The sequence below is a fragment of the Eutrigla gurnardus genome (assembly GCF_963514095.1).
Source record: "Eutrigla gurnardus genome assembly, chromosome: 10".
In the NCBI taxonomy this organism is placed as follows: Eukaryota; Metazoa; Chordata; class Actinopteri; order Perciformes; family Triglidae; genus Eutrigla; species Eutrigla gurnardus.
The window spans coordinates 18,225,498-18,252,394 of NC_139924.1; the positions used below are offsets into that span (position 1 = coordinate 18,225,498).

At 43.7% G+C, this 26,897-nt stretch overlaps 1 protein-coding gene across 3 annotated transcripts in view; it reads right to left on the reverse strand.

Moving 5' to 3' along the window:
• Window positions 1-26,897, reverse strand: part of kirrel3b (kirre like nephrin family adhesion molecule 3b) — a 144,173-nt gene that overhangs the window by 45,628 nt on the left and 71,648 nt on the right. For all 3 annotated transcript variants that reach the window (XM_084020209.1, XM_084020211.1, XM_084020210.1), the window contains exons 2-3: window positions 10,735-10,884; window positions 5,955-6,104 (exon numbers count right to left, since the gene is read on the reverse strand). In XM_084020209.1, coding sequence (XP_083876335.1) covers window positions 5,955-6,104; window positions 10,735-10,884 — 300 coding nt within the window. The remainder of the gene's footprint in view (window positions 1-5,954; window positions 6,105-10,734; window positions 10,885-26,897) is intronic.

Sequence of the window (26,897 nt, forward strand, 5' to 3'; positions counted from 1 at the left end):
GCGAACAACAATGAGCTTCCTGACTCGCCTGTCTTTTTCCGAAGGATTCTTGCACGGGCCGTCTGTCACCCCACTGTGACAGCTTGCAGAGTTTGTGATAGATAGATAGATCACGGGGAGAAAAAAAAAAGACAAAAAAGACGTGAAGTGGGAATACCCAGCACGGGTGGATAGAAGAAACGTGTGGCTCGCTGGCCCAAATCACCAGCCCCCTTCAAACGCTGTCACCGTGCATCTGTTTGAAAGCCGGGAGATCCGGAGCCACGCGCGAGCAAAAACACAAAGTGGGAGAAACACACAGAACCATTTAGTCTAACAAACAGGATCACAGATGGCAATCACCAACAGCATGGCAGACCGTACAAAAATGTATACACGACGGGAAAGCGGCAGAGGACATGGTAAACAATGACGCGCTGGGAGGCCAGATATGGGATGGAAAGTGGAAGCACGAGGGGAAACAGGGAGGAAGGGGAAGATCTACAGGCTACGGTTCAAGGATGCCTCCAATGTTTGCTCTGATGAAGGTCTGATGCAAAAAAAAAAAAGGTACATTTAGGTTTGCGGATCTCTTCCTATCAATAAGTGCGGTATAGAAAAGACTCGGCTCTTTCGGCGGTGTCCGTATCGTGATCCGCCAAATAAGCCGTGCCAAATAAAATGGAGGGATGGGAGGATGAAGATGAGAAGAGGAGTGGGGGAGATGCCAGAGCTGTCAGAAACGTGCTCCTGCTCCTTCGCAGCACAGCCGTGTGCAGCACCAGAAGCTGCTCTCCACAGATTGGGAGGGTGCTGACATCGCTGCTCAACACCCGTCTGTGGTACGTATGAAGGTGTGTGTGTGTGTGTGTGTGTGTGAGGGAGGGAATTTGGCATTCAGGTTCCATAAGGACAGTTAGATATTTAAATAAATAAAAAAACACTTATTTCAAGGTTCTGCCAATTATTAGTCTCCGTGGTTTGAGATGTTTCTATTTTTCTTAATGTCAGTCACAAACATTACAGTAAGCTGAAGGAAGCCTGTTTACTATGTGGTGTGAATTCAGATCAGCCACAGCACCTGTACGCAGTTGTTGTTTTGCAGAGCACAGATGTATTTGTGTCATTTCTCCTGGAAATTCTGAGATGGAAAAAAAAAAAAAACATCCAGTCTGTCTACCTTAATAGCACAGCTGTTCACAGCCTCTCTGATATCATAGATGCGGTTATCACTCCATCTCGCGTTTCAGACAAAATGGCAGAACAGGCGGCGCATGTACAGTGAGCATTGGTTTAGGACACCTTATCTCTCCCTTTACCTCGACCGGGATGCTTGCTGAGAACTACATTCATTTACCTAACATGGGAAGCTGAAGCTGCTTTTATTTATTTATTTTGGTGTTTCAACGACAATACTTAAACAGCAGATTGACTAAACTTACTTCCAGACCTGATAAGCTGACACGCCGTTCTACAGAGGCTACCCAGAGACTAAACTTACATAAAATGTTGCCTATAATAATAATAATAATAATAATAATAATAATAATAATAATAATAATAATAATAACAACATTTCTTAGCTTTTTCCTGCTCAAGAAACAACGGCAACAGCAAACCTGCACTTATTGCTATATATTCAGACCAACAGTTGCAAATAAAGTGGCTTATTACAGAGCAATCATTTCCCACTCGCTGTGAAGAACATGGCCAGCTTAGCAACAGCAGCAGCTCACACACTCCCAGCGGAGAAGAGGGCTAGCACCACGGACAGCGCTTCGGACAAAATACACATTCCTGGACCGTGTGGAAAATACGTTTTTTTTTCCACCGTGAAAACTTCCAATTACTTACTTTTTTTGTTTTTTTATTTACCCTGCCCTCAAATTTCACTGGCTTTTACCAGAAGGCTGCCAGATCCTTGAGAAATAATGAATTCAGACTTATCTGCAGAAAGGGCTGATTCAGCTTTGGCAATTGGAAATAGCAATAACAAAAGACACCCTTGGGCTTTTGTTCACATGGAAATTGTTGCTGGGTCTAAAACATTAACAATGCGAGAAAACGCTAGAAAACAAATATCTTGCACACAATGGCTCATTCGAATGGCACGCCATCAATTATGTTTGTCAGAAGACCAGCATCACACTGTGTTTATGAATGACTGTCGTTTCAGAAAAGATCTTGCAGAAGGTCTTTTGGGTTTCGCACCCTGCGAGGACTACGCACGGCTCATTGTAGAAAGAACAGAAGAAGCCAGTAATGGGTTCAAATGCAAAGCTCACTTAATAGCATGCTGGGAAGACTGTAATCCCACAGCAGCGGTGACATGTGAAGACAAAGAGAGGAGGCATATTTATTACTTCACACTGCACTGCTTGCATTTAGAACCGTTCCCAGAACAAATATTATTTTTAGGACACTTTCCATGAGTTTGCCCATATGTGCATTGAACATTATACGTATTATGATACAGTTCTGTCATTTGGGATCGGCTCCCTGATCTTGACACTTTGAGTATCTGGATGAAGCAGCTCTATTTAAGTCTCTGTTTAAGGAAGACTTGAGAAGGAGCGCCATGTTGGTCACCTCAGCCACGTTGTCATCTTTTAAGTCTTCCGCCGGTGAAGTAAATACCCACTGAGCAATACCAAATCTCCAATTAGCAGAGATTATATGGGCGTACAGTGTGTCCCTGCATTAACTGTGCATCTTTTTTAACACAGCGTTTTAAATTCAGTCATCAAAGTAAAACCCGTGGCTCTGCATTAATGAGGAATGACTCGGCGAATCACACGGAGGGCGAAACACAAAGTGAGAGAAAGGACGATAGAAACAAAAAAACAACAAACATTTAAGACAGACAGTGATGCATTAAAATGTCAGCAATGAGTCAGTAAATGGCACCGCATCTCATTATGGCATTTGTGAGACCTTTTTTCTGTGTTGAAAAGATTAACACGCTCCCGATTTACATGAAACAACACCTCAGAGTCATTTTTCAGCATAAAAAGACCCTTAATGCCTAGTTCACACTACACTACTTTCGGCCTGATTTTTAACTCCCACACAGTTTTTTGGAGCTCCTGGACAAAATCCCCAGATCAGAGGCAAATCCTCATCGCCTCGGCGCTGGCACATCCACGCTTGAGCGGCGGGAACTTTCTGACGATGCTCGCCGAGAGTCTTCAAGATGGATTCCCGATATCTAGCATGCTAAATATCTAGATCTGGATGAGAGGGTGGCGACCATGCACTCGTGTTTTTTCACGATCCGGGTATTGGAGACCTGAGTGCGACTCCTCTGTCACGAAGCGGCTCGACGGCTTCGAGACTCTTGATGACAACTTGGTTTTATCAAACAATGGTGATCTCCTTTCCCCTTTGTTCTCCCGGTCCCCGACCAAAAAGGTAGAAAGATGAGAGCAAAGGTCTGGAGCAGTGCCAACTTGCTGCAAGGGATATAATTAGCCTCAGGGGTCTTTTTTTGGGCCTGAAACCCTCCATTCCCCTTTCCTTCATGACTTATTCACAAGACCTTGGTTCTCCTTTGGCATCTGAGGGTAAGCCTGGGGGCCTTGCAAACGCTCGGAAGGGTTAACTTCATGATCCATTTTGCTCCCTCAGCTTTTTAATAAAGGAACTTGATTATTGCTGATAAATGATGATGTTGTGGGTGTTTTCCTCTCTAATTGCTCTTGTGCTCTTGCACTTGATTTATTGGTTGAAATGAATGCAGGTAAAACACAGCCTTTCGCTTCTTATTGCATGTTTTTTTTTGTTTTGTAAATGGAGCTGGTCAGGTAAGGTCACCGCTGCCTCCATCTGTGGCTCTAGTGAACGGTTCCTGCTTTCAAGGATGAACTCAGCAAATCATTAAAGTGTGTGTGTGTGTTATTTGGCATTGATAAAGGGGTGCCTCCAATGCGTTAGTAAATATTTATGTTATGTTATTTCCAAGCCTATCAAAGTCAAGAGGGGAGAAGTTCCTCTGATATGGCACATGGAGGGGTTTGGGCTGATATTGAGTTATGAAAGATGGAGGGGAGATTTTTTTAGATTTATTCTGCTGTCAGCTCAAAGAAGGCAGGCTGCGAGGGAGTGGGTGTGTAAGCATATTGTGTAGACGCCTATGTATTTGTGTGTGTGTGTGTGTGTGTGTGTGTGTGTGTGTGTGCGCACATAGGTGCGTGGGGCCGTAGCTGTCTTCCAAGTCGATAGACATAATCTGTCACCGCTGGCAAGTAATTGACAGCTTGGAGTTTGCACTGACACAGGCCTTGCATATATTTCCTCCATTGCCTTGTGTGTGTGAGTGTGTGTGTGTGTGTGTGTTTGTGTGTGTGTGTGTGTGTGTGCACGTCTGCACTTCTCCCTGGCAGTGCATTCAGGAGTCAGCGAGCTCGGCAGGGGATTAAACAAACACCTTCTATTTGGGCTTATGGGGAGGAATGATAAACTCTCTCACCCTCAATCAGCCAAATAGGTAATAAAGGCTTCCCCTTTCTCGCTGCTGATTGGTTATTTAAATACAGTAGGGACCAACTGCTGCACTTCCTGCTGCTGTACGTTGCCTCTCAGTCCAAAGTCAAGTGTTTGCAAATTATTTGTTTCTTTGTTTTAATTACTTTGAGTAGCAAACCCAGAGCTCGCCAAATCTGGGAAGCACAGTATCAAGAGGATTAAAGCGAAAAAAAAAAAAAAAAACAAGAATTATTTGCATCTGCTGTGTATGGCAGCTGTTCCTACATGAAAAGAAACGAAATGGCAGCTTCCCACACACATAAGAAAACTCCAAGGCTACTACGAAGGCTAGAGATGATTTTTGGCAATAATATTATCGGGACCTAAAATGTCCTGAATGGGATTTAGTTTAACGACGGAATTGATCAAATACATAGACGAGAAAAAAATAAAGAAATGGAAATGTTTCGTTGGAAAGCACATAGCAGCTAAACTTTGAAAGATTCAAGCAAGTAGAGAACGGCAGGCAGCAGTGGGAGGGAGGGAAGTGCAGTTGCATTTGCAGCTGTCTGCGAATTATCCATAATTATTCACTCATATCCATTTGCAGGGGACTTGGCAGCCGCAGAAACGTTATGCTGCAATTTGTCTTCCCCTCTCTCTTTTTACTCCTGCTGCCTGCTCCCCTACAAATCGTTAGTTTCACTTTTCATTAGGCCGGATCAATAAGGCGGATCAGTCGCTCGTGGCGAGGATACTGCGTGGCAGACGCCCCTCTCCCTCTCTCTCTCTTGCGCTACCCTTTCTTCTCCTCATTGCTTCTCCCTTGTTCTATTTTGCTTTGTCATTGACATAGAGCTATTTTTCCCAGCAATCCTCCAGCGGAGCGAGGTTGAGAGGGGCGGCGGGAGACAGGAAGCATCGGGAGGCGTGATGGGCTCAAGAACGAGACGGTAGCCGGCGACTGCACAGCAATGGCGCAGGCTGAGTGAAAACCTAATAAAGTTTAATTAACAACCGGTAACCTCTCAAGCTTGTAGCAATAATGGAAACGGAACCTGCATGCAGAGCGGGAAGGCGGGTATTGATGGGATTAATCCAAAATATATATTTAGTTCTCAGGCGTTACTGGAGATATTAGATCACGTTTTGAGCCTGCATGTGTTTGAGCGTGGAACTAGATTCATACTTTGCAACTGGGAAGCGAACAAGGACACGCACTGTGTACTTTTATAGTTATGAAGTACCACTTTTGTAAAGGCCACTAGAGCTCGACTAGTACTTCTCACCAGTATTGATGGGACGACGCGTATGATTTAAAGCCCCTTTAAATCCTTAGAAGCACTTCAGAACTAGCACGAATCACTTAAAAACCAATGAGAGACCGCGGCGCCCTTTCCCGTGTGCTGCTTTGCACCTCAGCGGTCCGGCTTGGTCGGGGGGCCAGCACATTGGACACAGTGTGTGTGTGTGTGTGTGTGCGTGTGTGTGTGTGCTCATTTGGGACTCACCCAGCACAGTGAGACGGGCAGGACGGGACCTCATGGCGGCCTGGACAGCCTGGCACTCGAACACAGAGTCGTCCATCAGCTCGACACGCTGGATCCGCAAATGATGCTCTCCTGAACCGTGATCTCCGATCACTGTGTAACGAGGATAGCCTGCAGGGCAAAACACGTTGCTTTCATTTCGCATATGCGCATGTTAATATACACAATATTGGCATTTTGGAATTGAGCTGCATAACCAGACAATTTAATCAGTCAGCAGGTGAGTATTATAGATTACTTTACAGGTAGGGTGTTATTTTTTCAAATTTCCCATTCGCTAATTTACTCACAATGCATTCTCGTACAAGATTAAAGCATAATACATTTTATAGCACTCCTGGCAAATGGTAATGAGCTGCCGTGGAGTTGCTGCATTCTGCAAAATGATGTTTTACTGCAGCTGTAAACAGGAGCAGCTCGAGTTGAAGTTGCTTCAGCGTTGCTCGGTGATATGATTTATATTTTAATAATGCAAGGAAGCAGAGCAATATCCAAGAGACCTGGGCATTTTGCACAAGTCAAGTGAGATGTTTTTTTAAAGATATCCCCCCTAACTATCATCGAAATATGCATTGAGAGTGCGCTGCAGAGTGCATCCCTCCACCGGGGCAAATAAGCGGGAAGAAGAATGTTTTGACTGGAGAGCTTTATGGGTTATTTCTCACGCTTTCAGAATTGCTCGTCTCTGAAGATCCCCGCTCATTTTCTCTCTTTCGATCTTTCTAATTATTGCCGATAGAGTACGTGGAATGAAATGAGAATGTCTGTTCATAACAAAGGAAAAAACAGAAAAGAAAAAATGAATTTTTACAAATTGCTTAATCCTCCTGAAGAAGCAGATCAATGATGAAACTAGTGGGTGGGATTGGAGCATTTTTATACTTTTTTTTACAGCAAAACACATTTTTTTTAACAAAGAAATTTAACTGGGTGCTTTGTAAAAAGAAAACTTCACACTTTGGACTCAACACACTTGTCATTTCTTTCCCAGAAAAGTCTGTCAGTACCCGTCCAACTGTCCAGTTGTTGCCAACAAATGCTGAGGGGAGAAATATTGATTCCCCACTAACAGCTAGCCGATGACTCATGTTCACTTCAGAGATCCCCGAACACTCCAGTCTTTCACTGTAAAGGTCTTACTGGCTGGTTAGACGTTTTAATGCCAAAAAAGAAAAGGAACATAACAAACTGGGCAATCTTAGAACAGTTTTGAAATCTTTGAATTTGGCTACTTAAAAAAAAAAAAAAGTTCAAAGTCCAATTACTGACTGCTGCTTCATTGAATCTAGTTGCCTCTAATAGAGCATGAAGTGGGCCTCATTTTATGCTGGTGGGGTGAGTTACAGCCGATTAAGCCACTCTGCATTTCATCCTCCTACGTGTAGCCTTTAATCTAAAGGGTCTCTATATAGTGGGAGGATGAAGAAGGCCTAAACATGAACACTAAAGCTGGGGACAATATAAACAGTGAGAGGCAAACAAATAAGTGGGAATTTTACTAGAGAATGGGCTCGGACTGACGCTGCATCGGTGGATGTTTTCTGGGAAAACGAGTCGCACGCTGGATGAAAATGACTTTTTTTTTTTACTTGTCGGCGGTCGCTGCTTACAGTGAGCGATGGCGGGGCTTCGGTAACACAGGTGGTAAATGCAACAGGGGTTAATAGAAACCTGATCACAACTAAAAGCTTCCATTAAAACCATTAATAACCACCGGCTGAAAAGATCTTTCTGCCATTTCATGTTCGGGGATAATGCTTAAAATAGAGGACGCATCATCATTATGTGCACAAGGTCACCCGGAGAACCGTTTTGCTTCAATGTTATGTTCATTGATGAGATCCAAGGCAATACGCTGATGCGGACCATAGGGGTAATGATTATTACAGTTCTGGATGATGTGACCTTGAGTTGACTCAGCCCTAGAAATGCTCAGCCCCATTTTTTTAGTTTTTTTTTGCTCGTTTTAATTGTTGCAATGCAAGCCACGTATATTTGTGTTACAAAAACAGATGATCTGGGCAATTACCTCATCTGAGCCTCTGGCAAACTAAGAATAATTCTGCTGTGCCAGGTTGTGGCTCTGTTCCAGTCTCATCCAAAAGGGGAAAAAGTAATTAGCGGTTGCGGCGGATAGTAGCTACCAATATTATGATCTCGTTTTCAAAAAGACGAGATGTACTGCGCTGTGTTTTTGTCAATACGACTAAAATTACACTGGCGCGCACGTGACCATTGATCGCCTCTGCACAAGTGATGTGTACCTACAACGGGCCAATGATCTCGGGTCTTGGCCAAATTCAACGACACAATGTGTTGCCAGAAGCAAACAATGTTAAAAAGGCCCATTAAAAAGTAATGAATCCATCAGAGGGGGGGTTTATTGAGGCTGAATCAATGCTGCACGTGCACGCGTGTGTGCACGTATGTATTCAGACACCTGAGGTGATTTATAGCATTCGCCTAGATCGTGTTTCACACAGTGTAACCACCAGGGGATCAGAGCTGGCGAGCTGCAGCTGTGCAGGTGACCAGCCATTAATTTGCTCTCATAGGAGGTGAGAGTGACACCTGCGAGCCGCTGGAATGTCTTCTCAACAGCTCGCTGTCCTCCATCCCAAGTGCGTGGCGTATACAAACACTTCCATCTCCATCTATACTGACGCTTGGGAGAATTCACTTATAGCCTTTGTCTGTCGTCCCCATCATAACATAGAGCAAACACCCTCTCACGTCGGTGTGTTGCTTTTAACGCGAGACACGTGAAGGGAACGAACGGGTGTAAATTCGCCGACGGATAGGAATCATGGGCTTTTGTCTCGCTGAATGAGTGAAAGCGTTCTCTGGGTTTTAATCACCGCCCCTGTGAACGGGGGAAGCAGGTCCCGGGCGGAGAACACCGTTGCAGATGCAGCTCCTTGCCATGAATAGCCGAGCAGACCTATATTATGGAAATGCGCCGCGCGGCATTTGATTCGTCGCACCTTTTATGTATACAGCTGCCACTTTCCTTTCATTGTGTACATCTTGCGGTGAGCTGTACCATCACTCTTCTGGCCCGCCGCATGCATCGTTTGTTCATGCAGGCAGGAGTGATAAAAAGGACAGCTGTGGAGCTCTTTATTTGGGAAAAAAAGTGTCATCTATCTCAATTGAACTCAGCACTCAGCCTCCCCGTTTGCATCGTACTGTTGATTTTTAGTGACCTATCTTCTCCAGGCAGGTCGGCTATTCCTCCTCATACAAACTGGAGAATGATCACTCCAACTCTATATCCTGACACTGTTTATTCAGCCAAATACTGAGAAGAATATGCTTTTAGAGAGCGGCAGGGCCACAGCGTCGTGTCCATGACTGCCAAACGCTTCACAGACACGTTGTTAAAGGTTCATATCCTGTAGTCGCCTTGGGTGTCGTGACCCGTCCTTCTCTGCGTTTTCTCTGTTCTATTCCTTCCTGTTTCTTTGTCCGTCACTGAAGAGATTTCATCTTGATTGTCACATCTTGTTAAAGTGGAAACGGCAACAACAACATAAAAAAAATGCGTCGACTGCCACTTTCAAACAAAAAAATGGAAGCGGATAAAACTAACTCTACATCTCCGCTCCAGCCTGACCCTAAATATAATAGCACTCACTCTCCCTTCCTTTTTTCCTCTTTCTATCTCAGGCAATCATGAGGACTCTGCCGCCTCGTTTTTTTTTTTTCTTCAAAAGGAGACTCGAGGACCATTGTTTACTCCAACCTCCCAGTCTCCCCTGGGCCTGATAAGAACCCGAAGAGAGAATGGGATGGCTTTACCGGGGCTCTGTCAGCCACTGAGGTTTAATTACAGACCAAATCAGTGACAGGGAGGTCCTCCACTTGTCAAAGGTCAGAGGGCAGAAGAACTAAAAGGATCAAAAGAGACTTTTGTGTTTGTAATAATGGCAGCAGTTGGATTTTTTTTGCTGAAAACCTCAATTACTCTAAAGAAAATGCTGTGCCCTTAGAATAAAGCATAATACTGTGCACAGAGAGCTGCGTACAGATGAAATGGAACTCTGTATCAGAAGAATCCAATGCTCATTGTGATGCATGCGTACTACACTTTTATGAATTTTTACTTCAAAAAGGTTGCAAATGTATATTTGGCATAACTTTAGAGGAGTGATGCGCTGTCTTGAAATGCATCAAGGTCATGCATATACATAAAGCTTCTATTGGCGAAACAACAGGCTACTAAATGACAGTGCAGTACTCACTTTTCCTCCAAATTAAACAATTAAGGCAATTAAACATGAGGTGCAATGTAATTAGAGGATGCCAGCTACTCTTCAAAAAGCCATTTAGCAGCCTGAAGCACCAGTGCCACTATTGATTTCACATTTCATTCTTTTTTCTTTTTTTTTTTGCTTCTCCGCCAAAACACAAAGTATCAGAGATTTAGGTCTTGCATCCGACACGGAGAGAGAAATTGTTTTATTATTCCGTTGAGTGATATACATATTGATGTTTCACATAACACGTGTAATGCAACACTTCTGTTGTAACACTCTTTTATGAGAGCTCTTTCAACTGTCGGTGGAGTGATATATTTGACAAGAGGGTAGGATGTTGCCATGTGGGGGCTTTAGATAACAAAAGGCGGCCGTTGGAATATGACAGTTATAGCAGCGAGTGTAATTAATCGGGGGAAACTGATGATAATGGAGAAATGCAGGGATGATACACTCAAGGGGGGATAACTGCTGTTACTTACCAGCAAGGTCTCTGCCAACTCCCAGCGCCAAGCCATCTTTGATCCACAGGACAACGCCGTGGTAACCGGGGATGGTGCATGGTAACGTCACAGGCTGACCCGCCACCACCACCAGGTCCTGTGGCTGCTGGGAAAACATGGCCTCCGCCCCTTTGGAACAAAAGAAGGAACGAGGTTAGGTCTGACCCATTTACATCATGACATCATTTGAATAACAACCAGTGGAAGACGGCATGAGAAATCTGGGGTCAAACAGGGGGCTAAGCACGCCATTACAAGGACCTGCTTCCAACGTCTCGAGCGCTGAGCGGAGGGGAAAATGAAGAGAAGTGTACCGTGCACCCATTCCCACCAATTTCACTCAAACCCCTTGTCAAACTCGTGTTGAAAAGTAACCCTAAAGGGTGTTATACAAACGTGGCACATTCTTTTACTATTCATGATACGGAGACAAGCTACTGTAAACGCATCAGAGGTGTCAGCAGCAGCAACGGGTACTGAAAGTGCGGGCTAAGAGACAGCCGTCACCCACTCAGCTTGCTTCATTTATGAAGGATGTCACCGCGCGGATGGGGCCCGGCTCTCACGCGCCACGGCAGATAACACGGCCCCGTCTGCCAACGCCCGCTCTAGTGGCGTACATTAAGGCGCACTCGCACCCGTGTATCCCGACTGTGCGACTGCTATTAGCCACACTCGTCTGCCGGTGTTCAGGCGGAAAGTGGTACGCGGTGAACTCCATTAGGGATGCGGGGTGTGTTAATGGGGAAGGGTGGAGAGGGGTGGCGTCGTGGATCAGAGTGGAGGGGCACAGAGTGGTAGCGATTTGAAGTCATAAACACCGACGGGCTGCCTGTCATCCGAAGACTACACACACACACACACGGTGACATGCATTCGTACAGTCACACTCCGATTTGGGAGGTTTAAAAGTGTTACTTCGTCTCTCGCACTTTACCGAGACAGTTTTGTTCGCACCTATTTCTTATTTTTAAACTTCTAAGTTCTGCCATTTGGATCAGAATGCCTATTTTTTTCTTTTTTTTGCTTGAACAGCGTATTTCTGTCTCTCTCTCCTTGATTCATGAAGCGGCCCGAGCACAGGCACACATTCAAACCAGAGTGTGCATTCCTATTATGTTGAAATGGGCTTTTTTTTTGTTTCACTTAATCATATACAAATAAAAAGTTGATAGAAGAATAACATGTCGTGTATTACAATCGGAGAACGCGTGTTTTTCATCTAACAACATCTTCGTATCATCTTCCGCAGCTCTTTGTATGCTCGGTTTTCATAGTCAGAGGAAACGACTTATCCCATTGCAGACAAAGAAATTGATGAGCTTTGTTCTACGATTTCAAAACCGTGCCTGAGAAAAGATTATTGTCTTACGAGGAACTGATTTTAATTTAGTTGGAAAATGCCATTAGAATCCCCCACTAGTCATTTTTTTGCCCTGCCTTGAACTGAATTCCAAGTGATGGATGGCTTGTTAGAGATAGATATGGCGAGAGATGTAAGCAGAAGTTTTCATATTAATTCAGGCCCTACACGCACACGCACACAATTCTACCTCATTTTAATATATTGCTAAGCCATCAGGAAGAAGAAAAACACAATGTGCTCTACCTTAAAGAACATAACAGCCTCTCCACGTGGGTCTAGGTGGCGAGGTGAGACGATACCTCACAATCTGCATTGCCCTTCAAACCTAGACGGCTTTGTTCAGCCCCGACTGCGTTCCCATGTGAGGAGCTTATCTCCGCTGCTCCACAGTCAGCATGCAGACGAAGCACGCTAACATATAGACAACCACTCGACAGATCTCTTGGCATGTTCCCGGAGAAAGGAAAAAAAACAAAAAAAAAACAATGTAAATGCCAGGAAATCTTGTATCTGCTCAAGTCACGTCTGATTTAACGGTTTCGGCCTGTGCTGTAATTGATTTAACACTGGAGGGATGTTCCCATTGGCAGCACACGTGCCTGCATACTTCCTTCAACATACATCTTCGCGTCCCCCCTCATAAGGACTCCTCACCTCGACTTGTTTTTTCCCCATATAATTTCCAGCACGAGTTCATGTTGATTCCACATCACATTTGCCCTGAAACAGTTGTAAACAAATATCTGCCTTCTTAAACAGCCCTCACAAAAGTATTAATTAACTGTACTCATCTACATCGCAGGTCTCCGCACATGTGACACGCTTCACTTGAACTGCACTCCCTTTTTTTTTTCTTTCTGAGATCAGTTTACTCCACATTGGGAAGTACTCAGCCTGGGGAGACAGTCAGGAGGGAGCTTTCCAAAGTCTGAAAGAAAAAAGAAGCCTAACGATGTCGTACGATCTAACACACGACAGAATTAAGATGCGTTATGGGAAATGTAGGATCTGTTGCTCTGGGATCTTCACCGATGCTGGAGAACACGGCTGCTACAAGTACCAAGGTTGCTAAAGAGCATAGAAGGCGCACACAATAAGCATAGTGACCAACTATAAATTAAATAAGATGCTAAAACGCATCTCAAACAAGGGCTGCCAGTTCAATTACACATTTCAGATATAAGCGTCTTGAATTGAGACTTTGTCCTACCTCTGCATCATTTTGAAAATTATCTCAGCACGTTTTTGGAAAAAAGCTTCTCCCGCTGCCATTCCAAGATTGATGTCCTAGAAGGGCTATTAAAATGCGCCTGTGATAGCGAGAATCAAAGACTTAACTGACACCAGCTTGAGCAGTTAAAAAGTGACCTCCTTCATTCAATTTAAAGCCTGGCTGAATCTTCATAGGGCCACGGTAGTAAAGAGATGAGGTGATGTGTTCGAGGAGGCTGGGGCTTACATCAAGGTGGCTCCATTCATTCACCCATCCCCACTGCACCCAAATAAATCTCCGTCACATCTGCCACATTTATCCTTCACTGGGCAACAAAACAGCACACATCTCTAATCGACCTCTTCTTTATTCTCTGACAGGCATGCCCATGCAACGGAGTGAATGCAACTCCCGCCCCCTCAATTATTAATGAAATATTCATGACAAAAATACTGAATTAGGAATCAAGCACCTTCATTTAGTAATAGGGGAGGAAGGTAATTGTGATCAAGTCAATAATGCTTTATTAAGCATAAAGGGGTTCACTAAAGAGTTTATAGTTTTTAATAGGAACAAAAATGAAAAGACTGTCTAGACATGTCAATTTGCGATGAGACAAATGAGTTTCGACTTGGGGAGTGATGTTCTGTAACTGTGCAGACACACAGGAGGAACACCTTTTTTTCCCCCCCTGTTTCTCACTTGGCAACAGCCAAACTTGCACTATGAATAGAACTTCAAATGATGAAAGCTGCTTGGTTTGTTCCAACATAATGTCTGGGAAGATTAGTAACAATGAGAGAGAGAAATGTTTTACTTTGGCACTTTGGATTTACAAAATTGAGCTGTGTGCTTTTGCTCAAATCTTTCATAGGAGTTAATCCGCCCGTTATCTAACAGCCACCTTTCCTTTAAGACACGCTGCAGATTGTGACAATGTTACAACGTTATTATGTTTCGATCTGAGCATCGAGAACAACAAGAACAAGAAATTCAACAAGAGTACAAACACAGGTCTTTCAACCAGGAGACCCGTGTTCTTGTCTCATGTGTCCCATACCGATTTACAGTGTCAAGTTCACTTTAAAAATCCAAATAATCCAATAATCTCTATAACCTAAGTGGTTTTGTTGCCTAACCCTAAGTGTTTTTGGTCTGGTCTGAATGAATGCCCTAAAAGTGAGGCCAGAGATCTTTTGATTACGACTGCCCGGTTGTTGATGGTGGAGAAAAAAAAGCAGGTAGTTAAAGATATTCACAGCGTGGATATGGCACTTTGCATCACCTAATGTTGTCATTTCACTTCAGATAATTTGTTTACCATTGGACGGCTGCTGCATTTCCACACACTCTAGCACTATTTTCCCCTCAGAGCTAACTGCCCCCAATTTCATCGCTCTTTGCCAATCAGCCCTGGAAATTACCGTTACGGACACACATCCAGCCCACTTCAGAGGAATAATCAGCATGCTGCATGTGCGGTATGTGGCCACACACACAAAGCTTAGACCAGGATCAGGATCAAAAACTATTACCCCCTCTAGCCTGGGCGTTGAATGCCAGTAAATTAGAAACCACAGGGCTTCGGAATAAAGAGTTGTGGCTGATTTGGTTGTTTGTATTGTTTGGAAGCCAATGACCATAGTTTGTTTTTTCGGACATTGCTGCTGTAATTTTTAAAATGGTAAACAGGCCAAGGTGGTCATGTTAAAATGAGACACAGGTGGGACTTTTATCCTCTAATCCACTGGTAGCGTTGCCATAGGTGACATATAGCTGCTTTTGATGAAGGTGTGGATTCAGAGACTAAATCTAGGTGTGCTTATAGACCCTATTGCAATGACCACAGGGACTTAAGCCAAATGAAAAATATCACACACTGGCCCTGCAGGGGTCCACGATAGTCCATTTTTTTGGACCGCACATAGGAAATGCACCCCACAGGAACCAGAAAAGGTACATTAACCATGCACATGAGCCAACTCACACTCTAGCAAAGAATCACTTAACACTTGTGAAAGGACTCCAGCGGTGTCTTTTCTACCCTACAGGTCAATATAAAAAAAACCTCTCTGAACTGTGACTGAAAGTAGCCGATTGCCGTGCGCAGCCTATCAATCTCTCCCGCCAGAACCCCGACTCCTCCGAAGCAGTGACACACTTTCTTTTCATCCGTCACAAGATGCTTATTAGTCATAAGCAGGCCACTGCAGCATGCGTTCTCTCATTCTCACCATAGGTCTAATGGCCGTGATTTGTGCACTTTAATTATCTGCAGCATGCTCATTAATGTGATGCCGTCAGTGAAGCATACTGCTGTGGGAATCATCAATCCATAAAAACCACAAAAGGACAAAGGACTCTATCTTGCCTGCGGTTATATGACTCCCGTCTATGTTGGCGAAAGTCAGTTTCGGATTAGTTCCATCCTGTAAAAGTTTTTTTAAATACAATGGCAGTTTACGTCCATGTCTGTCCAAAATGTCATCACTTCATCATTAAAATTTAACATTAGTGTGGAATTATCATAATTGGCTAATTCATTTTTGACCAAAAACGTGTTTTGTGAGATCACAATGACCTTTGACCACCAGAATCTAATACCAGAAAACAGGAACAGGTCAGAGAACGCCTCCTAACACGGCTGTTGCAAGCGCAGGAGCAGGCGCCACTTTTCTGAAATTGTAATGCATATTACTGCAAATGTTCGACATGGAAGAAGGCGTGTTTTATAATCAAATGTATTCACAATATCAATTCAATGTGTCATTCTGATAGGTATCGTCTTCCGTGTGTTTTGAAAAGAGGAAATTACATACGACCATGGAAAACCTACGCAGATAGAAGCAACTGCGAATTACAAAGCCTCAAATAGTTTAAATACTATTCATGCTGCTCTGGGTGGTATGTGTATTCACTGTAATAAAATGTATTTTTTGCTTTTCGTCAGATGCTGGCTTTTTACATTTTTTCAACCTGCTTTCACCAAGGTTTTGCCCTCTTTCTCAGAGAAACAAGGCTTTTATTAGGCAGGCCACTACATTAATACAAAAATTGTAATCCCTGAGATGCAGCCGGCAATGTTACAACAATAGTTACCGATAATGAATATTTCATAAAGCCCTATCAAGCCCATTAGAGGAGACGTGTATTGCTTTCAATCTGTCTTCCCATCAGAATCTTCAAATCCTTTTTCTTTTTTCCCCCCTGCCCGTCTACTTGTAAAACAAACACCGTTGTCTGCAGACTGCAAATACACCAAGCCCCTCTATGCTGCGAGATGGCTGCCGTTATTAGTAAGATTTGTCTGTGGGAAGGCAAATTCACCAAGCAGGGAAGATAAACATCAGTGCTGCTGCGAGACGTATTTATGCCCCCTTTCACAATGTGCATTAGTGGAGCATGACAGTTGCCAAGGCATAATCAAGACAGATCGCCTCCGATGATGACTCCGAAAAATTACAAATGGCAACAGCAGGAAGGCCTCGCAGGCACTCGCTTTATCATCAGCCGCACGGCTCGAAGATGTGAGATTCCGTGGACAGTCAGAAACTGGGATATCAGGGGCCGCAAACAGTTTATTAAATCCCTCGTCGATGCATCTTTTCTGGCATTTCAAATGCCTTCGGGTCCAAAGGTCATCGAGAGATCATGAGATGCCGAAGGGATTCTCAGCCACCTTCCGAAATCCAGAGCGGTACACAAGCAAATCTGTTTTTAACTCGAGGATAAAAAGAGAACGCTTTTAATGAAAGTGCTCAAGGTCGTCGGCCTCTGAGAAGTCCAAATAGTGTGAAATTAAAACACACAAAGTAGTCCACTCACTGGATGTATGTGTGCTTTGTTCTGGGAAATACAAGACCTCGTCTGGCCACTGATTGTAATTACTGTTATAAAGCAGCAACTCCTGTGGGCTGGTTTCCAAGGTAACTATAGTTCAAAGAGAACGTTCAGATATTCTAGTTAGCATAAATGTAACTGAACGCCACATAACCCTCCTCCCCTGGCTGGTATTGATTAAAAAAAAAAGTGTGGGGGAAATGGAGCGACTCGCTACTTTTTTTTTTTTTTTTTGAGCTTTGGACTTTTGCATTATAGGAAGTGTGGGGGGGGCCATAAAAGAGATGCAAATGAGCAAGGGAGATGGAGGAGAGAGGAAGCAGTTTGGGTCTTCAGATGGGGCCTGATTGAATAGGAAGGAGCCCTTCTGTTTCTCTGCTCCCTCATTACGTCCTGCCTTTGTAAACTTTCACCACGCCGTCGCCTCCTGCCCGCTCAGTGCTTTTTTTCCATCACTGGAGCATTTGTTTGACTGTTTGTTTTCAGCGCTCAAGGCCAGCCTCGCTATTGTCTCTGCCGACACATGGACACTTGAGTGTTTGCAGAGTGCATGATTTCAACACACTTTATTATATAGCAAAGGGAATGTGTTCGTGCAGGGGGGGGAGGGGGGGTGGCCTTGAAGGGTGTTCAAAGTGAAGCCCACATTGGGATTGATCATGTTCATTAAGGAATGATGAGCATTTGAAACAGACTCAGGTGGCTGATTTGATGGATGCGGTGTAGAGAAGGCCTCTGTCCAATAGGGCATTTCATATATATTTTGAGGGAGAGACCCATTTTTCCATTACATGATATGTCACAGGCACAGAAAGCCACATTAAGCTTCCTTTTGTCCAGCCATAACTCATATATTGTAGGGCTGACAAGATAAAAGTGTACCTTGACTTTCAAGACTTGGAGCGAGTCTCTCTTTGACTGAGATTAAATCAAGAGATAGATCAAAGCCTTTGGAAAAGAAAGCCAGAAGGAATGTAGCTCCGTGCCAGAGAGACTTAGGAAAGGTGTCCAATTCTTATAAAGGTTTTAATAAGTCAAAAGAGTTGGTTACAAGTTGTAATGCCTTCAACATTTAAGGTATTGGTTTCAGGACAGATTTGGAATAAAACCCAAAACCCACAGTTTTATTTACCAGCTTTGTTATATTTTGTCTCTTTTTCACCATCATGTACAATGGCATATTAGAGCCATTGTAGGTCAAATAAATACATGTATAAAATAAACATTAATTAAAAGAAGTACAGAACTGGTGAAGAGGTTATATCCTGAGAGTTGAATAAACAGTTATTATATTTAAAAAAATGGATATTCTCTGAACCTGAAGTGGCAAATTTAGGAGAAAAGTATTGAGATATTATAAAGTCATGAATTTACGAGAAAGAAATGCAAAACTGTGGTAACAGCGGCTGTCTGAACTTCATTGCTAGTAGATTCATGATGATGATTTTGTAAATGTGCTACTTTAATCTCAGAGAATATCCAATTTTCTTTTTCTTGTGGCTTTATGACCCTTTTCTTCTCAAATATACATGACTTTAAACTTGGAAATACTGATTTTTTGTCTTGGAATATTACCCACCTCCCAAGGCTCCTTAATTGTTAATTATACAACAGCCTTAATATACCGATTTAATTATAAACTGTGTCTAATAGTGGTAACATTGTGATCAAATAAGAATCCCATGATACAGACATCTACTAGTGAAATGGTTCAAGTCACAGTTATACTAGGGGAAGATAAAAGGGGTGTAAATATACATGTTATTGATTTACATTTTTTATTGTTGCTTTTTTCATTTAATGGTCACCATACAAAAAGGCACTTGGTTGTATTTTAGCGATGTATGGGCACGGGGCTAACAAGGTGTGGCTGACATAATTAGCTGAATGTAGAATAAGCCGACATGCAGGTTATGTGATGTGGATTAAGATGCAAGATAACAGCTCTGTGTAAAATGTGATTCTCTATACTGTAGCGTTTAAATCTAGTATTTAAATTACAGGAAGCATTCTGCTTGGTGGAAAGATGGGAGCCGACAGACAGCCAGGCACATGGATAGAAGTGAAAACATTGCCAAATCACTTTTATTTCTCCGATGCAAAGTTCTGTCCGAGATGGCTTAATTTGACACATTTCCCATTTTCTGTTGGCTTCGATGGATTAAAGTAGATAGAACGATACAGAGAAAAGGATGAGAGCCCTGTTCCTAACATTTCTCAAGGGACGCGGCAGTTAATGCTCAATTCCTTCAGTTGCAATGGATTTATAATTATCCACTTCCAGTGATTAATGGTCTTATAATTATCTGCAATGAAATAGATCAACACTGACTCGTGTGTCTTCACTCACAATCAAAAGTCTCTTGATAATAACAAAAGCACTGTAAGGATGAGGACGAGTCTCAATCACAGCAAATCGCAGCGGTAAACGGGATATTTCTCACAAACGTCATAGCCATAACCCTCCACCACATTAACAGTAACTAACATAACCAGTGTCAGTGCTACTTTTTTTCCTGAAGTATTTTATTCATTACATTCTGCATTTTAACAATCGCCGAGCAGAAATCGAAAAACCGTCCCCGGGAAAAAAAATGTAAAAGGTCTCATTAAAAGGGAATGTTCTCGCCGAGCTTTCTCTGACTCATAAAATCCCCATTCGACACCCTCCAGACAGTGGAGGCAACCATTTCCCTCTCATCGTGTTCAACTATTTGCTTCCCTTGGAGACGAGCCTCATCTCATTCTTCTGCGCCCGGCTGCTGTGACATTGAGAGAGACCCCTAATCAAAACATTTGTCTTTTCTTGCAGCCTGACTCAGACCGGTGAATGAGAGCTGACACCAGAGAGATGTATTTGTCCCAATCAGGGGCCTCATCTCCGCGTGTCACCGCCGGGCGAGTGTTTTATCTCGACAGGGCACTGATGAATCCGCCACTTAGCCTTGATTCGGAGGAGCGGCTCGCCACTGCCAAAGTGCCGGGTTAAATCACGACGTCAGTGGCTCGGCTATAGCCATTACAGGCGACTCAGACATCCTGCCTTTACCATAAATGCTCATAAATGTTGCAATAAGGAGCTCTACCTTCCCTTTTGTCCAGTGAGGTGTGTTAGGAATGAAAATGTCTCCCATGCATGCGAGTGCTAAGTGTCCTTGGTCGTCTGATTTCGTAATATATTTTATCCGGTAAAAGTGGGATTAATGTGGTGATCCAGAATGTCTGCCTTCATCTGCACGTCAGACTCTCAGCTCAAAATGCTCATGCATTCATCACACGCTGCCTAATTAAACAAACAAAATATCATCTCAGTTAGATGTGGTGATTGATCGGCGTCACCATCGTCACATAGCGGTGGCGCTTTAATGACAGCCGCCGTTGTTCCAGGAGAGAGTATTTTACTTAACCCGCCTGGTTAGCAGGTTGTGAGGTGTCAGCAGCTTTACACATAAACGCAGGTGATGAGGATGAGTGTAATACACTTTGGATTATCCAAATGCATGTCCATCGCTAAGAGCGCTTTCTGTTACATTAGTCGGGGGGGGAGGCTTTTTGGTGGAGAAAGTGGTGAGAGCCATGCGTGTGTGTGTGTGTGTGTGTGTGTGTGTGTGTGGAGAGATGAGAGTCAGATTCCTGCTAGCTACAGTAGCTGTCAGAAAGAGTGGGATGTTGTTACAAGACAAGGGAGGGGGAAAAAGAAGCTTTATCAAGGTGTGCAGGATACCACTGACACGATTTAAGAGGCCCGAGTCGGAACTACATTACGCCACACCTCACTAAGAGGGCTCTGTCAAGACAGGAGTAAAGATCCATTTCAGTGTGGGAGCCACCATAATACTTGACTGCAGAAAGCCATTACCTTTCAAGTATACACTCTACCTTTAAGTGCATATACGGCAATAAGCAGACACTCTGCCCTGTAATTTCATTTGGATTCTCAAAGCCTTTCTTTGAAATCTGCCCTTAAATGGACAAAAAAAAATAATATTATTTTCAAAAAAGCTGAAGGCAATGTCTTTAAAGTGGTCAGAAAAAAAAAGGTGGGAAGCTGTAGTGTGTTTTGGAACGGGAACTCGGCTTTCACAAGAGGCTCGGTTTACGGCGAGAGCGCCGGGTGATACGATTTCCTGCAAACTCCGTGTACGTCACGGGTGACACTCGAGTTCGGAGCTCAACGGCGTCGTCCTAGAGCGTCCTCTGCGAGTTCGTGCGGTTTCCGATAGTACATCACCGAGCCCTAAATGGGACAGCAAAACATCTCCCCTTGGACTTGCTTTCATGCCACCACCTGATTCACAACACCCTTCCTGCGAAAATCTCTCAATCAAAGCTTCATTTGCATTTCAAAGTAGCACTTTACAGCCATGCAGAGGACATAAAATCACACCTGCCTTCAAATAAATAAATGGGAATTCATAATGGTGTAAAGGAGGGGGAAAAAATGATATAAAGCAAGAGCTGGCAAAAAACTAAGCTTGTCATATTTTATGTCATTTACAGTACATTAGCAAGTGCCATAAAAAGTGCACAGCTGCGCGAGATGCAGTAGTCGTAGGATTTAGGGGACTTAAGGCAGTAATATAAATGGGGGGGTAATGATAGAAAAAAGCCTCGCCTGAAACTGTATGGGCAGAAAGCCTAAAAACTAATTGAAAATGCTCCTCTTTACTTTTATCATTTTCTCTTTGGAATCATGGGGATATTTTAAACAGATCCATTTATATGAAATGTTGTTTATCAAACATGGAAATAAATACACCGTATTCAAGAGAACGGTAGGGCACTTCACCTCAAAAGCATTTTTTCATGAAATGTTCTGCCTTCAACGGACACTATGAATCTTCCTCTGTGCAAACAAAAAGGGACTTTTTAATCCAGAAAACTAAATATACGTTTTCAAAGGCAGCGAGGACTAAAAGGAGTTAAATTCACTGCTTGACCGTTGCCTATCCCGACCGGCGAGACTGCGAGGATCGCTCCCCTTGGCCACTGTTGGGGAGCGATCAGCGAGCGAACACAGAAGCCTATATAATAGTGTTCAGTCGATCATAGGAGCGGGCTGGTGCAGGAGTTCAGGTACCTCTCATCTTAGGTTACCGTCTCTCAGTGCTCCTGGCCTCCCCTGGGGCACTTTGCCACATCCAACTCAGCATCCCGGTTACCAGACTGAAGCCTTAAGAAACCCTGTTTTTTCTTCCCGAGAATAGTCCTCACCTTTTTTTCCACACCTCTTGAACTTTCTTTTGCCGACAGCATCGCCCGGGGCCATAATTCAGCTTTGAACCCCCACACTCCTCCTACCGCTACCTCTAAAACCCCACATGATATTCTCTCTAGCTTTTCCCATTGTTCTAATTTGATATCAGCTTTGCTTTTGCAAATGTTCATTTGCTTTGCAGGTAAAACACTTTGAGAGATGCAGTTGAACATGTTTAAAAAATTAAAAAAATAGTCCTTTCTACTTTGCCTCCTCCACATTTTGGGTGTTGGTAATGACACGGTTGTACAATGGGATGCTCCCACTGTGATGTGTTCAGCGAGGAGTAGAGAGCGGAGGTCAGATACTACGAAATAAAACATTTAAAAAAAAACACACCAAAATAAAAACTGTAAGGGTTCACAAATTGACTCCAACTGCCTCAACAAGCGATGGTGAAGTGTGCGACTGAATAGTTCCCCTTGCACTTTATATCTCATTAACATTAGAGGGAAGCGAGGTCAACGTCTCTTACTACAATTCATCTCTTCTCAGGCACGGCATACACAAGAGAGGAAATAAAGAGAGAGAAAAAGGCAGAACTGAGGGTTTTCAAGTGGAGGAAACGTCCTGGACTGCCTTTGCCTTGCTCAGAGCTCATTGGGAATAGAGGTCTGAAAAGCAGTCATAGATAATGTGCCATCTACTGCAGCGTTCCCTCCGGAGACCAGCCATACCTCATTATATCAAACAATCTTCCATTTAAACCTGGTCATGATCCTGGGGTTCGGTCCTCGCCACCCCTCCACTTAGTGTGCGTAGCCATTGGGCTGTGAAGGCATATCTTAAATCACTCTTAAGTGGTGATGACACGGGTTCTAAACCAATTAAAGGCCCTCTCAACAAGAAGCAGTCGTGGACCTGGGCCGCTTTTACTGGCCACTTACAGGCTCTTCTGCGTTTGCTTTTTTTTTTTTTTTTTTTGCCTGGTCACTGAACTGCCTCCATGACTCCAGTACTCATGGAGTTACCCTTGGCTATTACCTTTGGCTGCCATTGCCTTGCTTGTCAGAGCCTTTGTCCCATTGCCGGGCAAGATGCCAGTTGGGAGAAACCCTGCCAGTTTCTCACACAGACACACACAGAGGCAAATGTACACGATCGGGTGACGCACAAAAACATATGCGCATACAGATATGGACATGCCCGCATACAGAAATGGAGTGCTGCTTTTGTAGACACTAATGGAGATAATGTTGCGCTATCGAAGGGCAGGTCAGGGGAGATTAGAGTGGCTACCCGGCACTGACAGTCTGACCTTTGGAAAGCTAGTCCTCGCAGCGCAACTTCCCTCCTGTTGCCTCGCACAATCTCTATGGCAATGTCTTACTCACAGATCCCAGGGGCTGGAAAAAACGACCACATAGCCCGTCTAAATGCCTTGCAAAAAAAAGTCAGTACGAGAATCCTTCTATATTTCTTGGGGGGAATCTGAATGTACCAACATGGGAGGAGGGCAGGAATTATAGGCAGTAAGAATTCAAGCTACACAGATATTCTGAAAAAGGTCCACCTGTGGACCTCACCTGCTGCTCCTGGAAAGACGTTAAATGAACAGTGGCATGGGAAGGTCAGGCAGCAAGTACATCTCTGTTGGTGAGTTTGTTGCAATCAGTTGGAGTGAGTCGGACCGGCGATGTGACGTGATGCCCTTTGGGATGATAAACATCAGATGTTGTTATGCTACCGCAGGCAGGGCTTGTGTGTGTGTGTGTGTGTGTGTGTGTGTGTTTGTTTGTGTCAGTACCCTTCAGGTTTGAATGTAGAGTGAAGAGTGGAGCGTTGACTCTCAGGCTGTTTTAGACCCTACAGGATGACAACTCTCTCCTGCACCTGGCTGCAGAGGAGCAATTAACATGTCACAACCCAAACCTCCTGTCCTGAGCTTCCTCTGACTCTGCCTGACTCCCCGTGTCTCAATTTCTTTTTCTCTGTCTCTCTATCTGTAATCCAGCCTTTTCAAAGCCCCCCCCCCCCCCCCCCCTGCTGTCACAGATTGCAATGGTTTACCAGCAGACAGCAGGTGTCATGACGGTTAACTGCCAATTAAAAATAACTGACCCAAAGTCAACTGATAAGTTGGTGCCTTCAAATGGAACCGGAGAGCTCGTGGTAATGAATTGAGAAGTCGTGGGCATGAGAGGTTTGCCATTCAAGGGGTTAAGTCGTAAGAACGCCGCTTCCAGGCAACATGGACGCCGAAAAGCTAACCAATTAGCAAGGGTCGAGGGACCTCATATGCAGGTATTGCAAAGACACAATTTCCTCAGACATATTATAGAATCACAAAGAAAAGCATATGAAACAACAGCGACCGTTCGTCTTTTGATAAGCAGTCTCAGTGTACAGAACGCCTTAAATCCAAGTCCCAGACTTTAGTCCGCACCTCTCATGGTTGCTCACATGCATATGATAAAGTTGTCCAGAATCATTTATACTGAGTGTTAAACACCGGACAATTTTCTCCTGAACTGCAAATTGCTTCTGCCAAGAACCCCGTAAATAACAAAAAGGATATATGAACCAAAGGCTGAGCCTGACAGGACAATTCTTGAGTGCTGTATATAAGTGGACATTCTGACAGAAATGAGCAGTGTCCATTAACATATATCCCTTGTAGTGACACCATTATCACCACTTTGTTCTTTTATAACCGCATTTAACCTTGCCTGAAATAGTGCTGAATATGAATAATACGTTGCAGGTCCTAACCTGTGTGCCGGCGCTACCCTGTGTTAACTATACCTCTAAATACATTACCAGGATGGAGCAGTATGCATAATGCCTCTCATTCATTCGCAGGTGCACCTTTTTATGAATAATTACCACTCGGGATCCCTGTATCTCCGAGGTAATGAAGTCATCATGCAGAGAAGGGACAGGGAGAGGGATGAGATGGCGGGATGTTCCAGAATGATGGGGGCTTAAGCCCCTGGGAAAAAAAGAAAAGGAAAAAACGCTCTGTAGAGAGGTCGGCGACTTGAGAAAAGAGCCTCACTACGATTTCTAAAAAACAGCATTGTGAATAGAAGTTCCACTTCTAGAAACAAAAGCATTGTTGTGTATCCTTTTGATTATTCATACACAATATTAGCAGCCCAGACAAAAAGGGGAACCGACAACCTTTGCATTACAGTGCGGCTTTTTTTTGTGTGCTTTTTTTTGTGGGTCGACACAGCATGGGGTCTCCTACAGCTGTTGGAATGATGTGCCTAATGATGCACGAAATGTTCTTCCAGTAAGAAGCCTGTTTGCAGATTGATCAGTATTAATCCTATAAAACAAACTCCATGTGATATGACCTGAATGCTCATGTGAATCAGTATAGCAGACAGCACAGCCCGTGTTTTTGAGATTAATAATAACGCTAACTTTATCAGGGATGCAATGCCATCTTATACATAGAATGTTTGAACAGCAAGAACATAGGAAACAAGGACAGATCCTGTGGTTCTGCTCAGCTAATGGTTGTTTGTATTCACTCTCACAGTATGCTGGAAGAGATGAAATTATTTATATGCATTTTTCATCTATATGGGCCACTAGCGAACATTGATGTTGATATCCCTATGGAAACATTGATCGAAGAGCCTTCTTGCCCACAGTATATCTGCGGGCTGCCTCATCTGCGGGCAGCATGCATCAAAATCTGGGCCCGACACGTTATGAATTTTTTGTCTGCGGGCTTTGGAGTCACACAGGTATAGATTATGTCTTCTCCCTCTTTCTCTCTTCCGTCTGTCTGTATTTGCCCTCCTCCTCTCTCTTTATTCCGAGCCCAAAGCATATAATTTGTCATCTGGAGAAATCGTTCCCCTCTCTCTTGCCATCATGGTGGAGCATATTTTTTGTGATCTCCAGGATCAAGGATTTAAAAAAAAAAAGAGAAAAACTCCATATATTCCAGTGACCCTAGCTTCACGCTGCAAGGCTCCTAATGAGCCCTCAGCAAATAGGCTGATTTTTTTTTTCTTGTCTGTGCCAATTGAGCTGTGACCCGGCTAAGGCCTTGCAAATCAAAGACATCTTCAGTCTACTCATTATTTACTTGTGACAGCCAGCAGAAGAAACATGATTAAAGTGAGCCGACTGAAATAGGAGAGAAGAGGGAGAAACGGTGTCGTGGTGATCTTATTTTTTCCTCAAATGTTTGCACTTAAACACAAGGGAAGGTCATAGCTGCCGATTGAACAGGAAAAAAACAACAACACAGAGGCTGTTTATCACAGATTACTATATATATATACATATATGAAGATTTTCCCAAACAACTGCAAAACATTCACATTCTGTGGTGAGGAGGAACGGATGACTATCTGCTGGACCACTCGGGGTATGCGTGTCCGAAACCTTTAATATCTCAAAGAGTCACTTTGTCTGGATGTCGCCACGCTGTGTCACATTGCTGAAGAACATTCACAAGGTCAGCTCACTCGACATGCTGATGTCGTGTTTAGGAAAGTCAT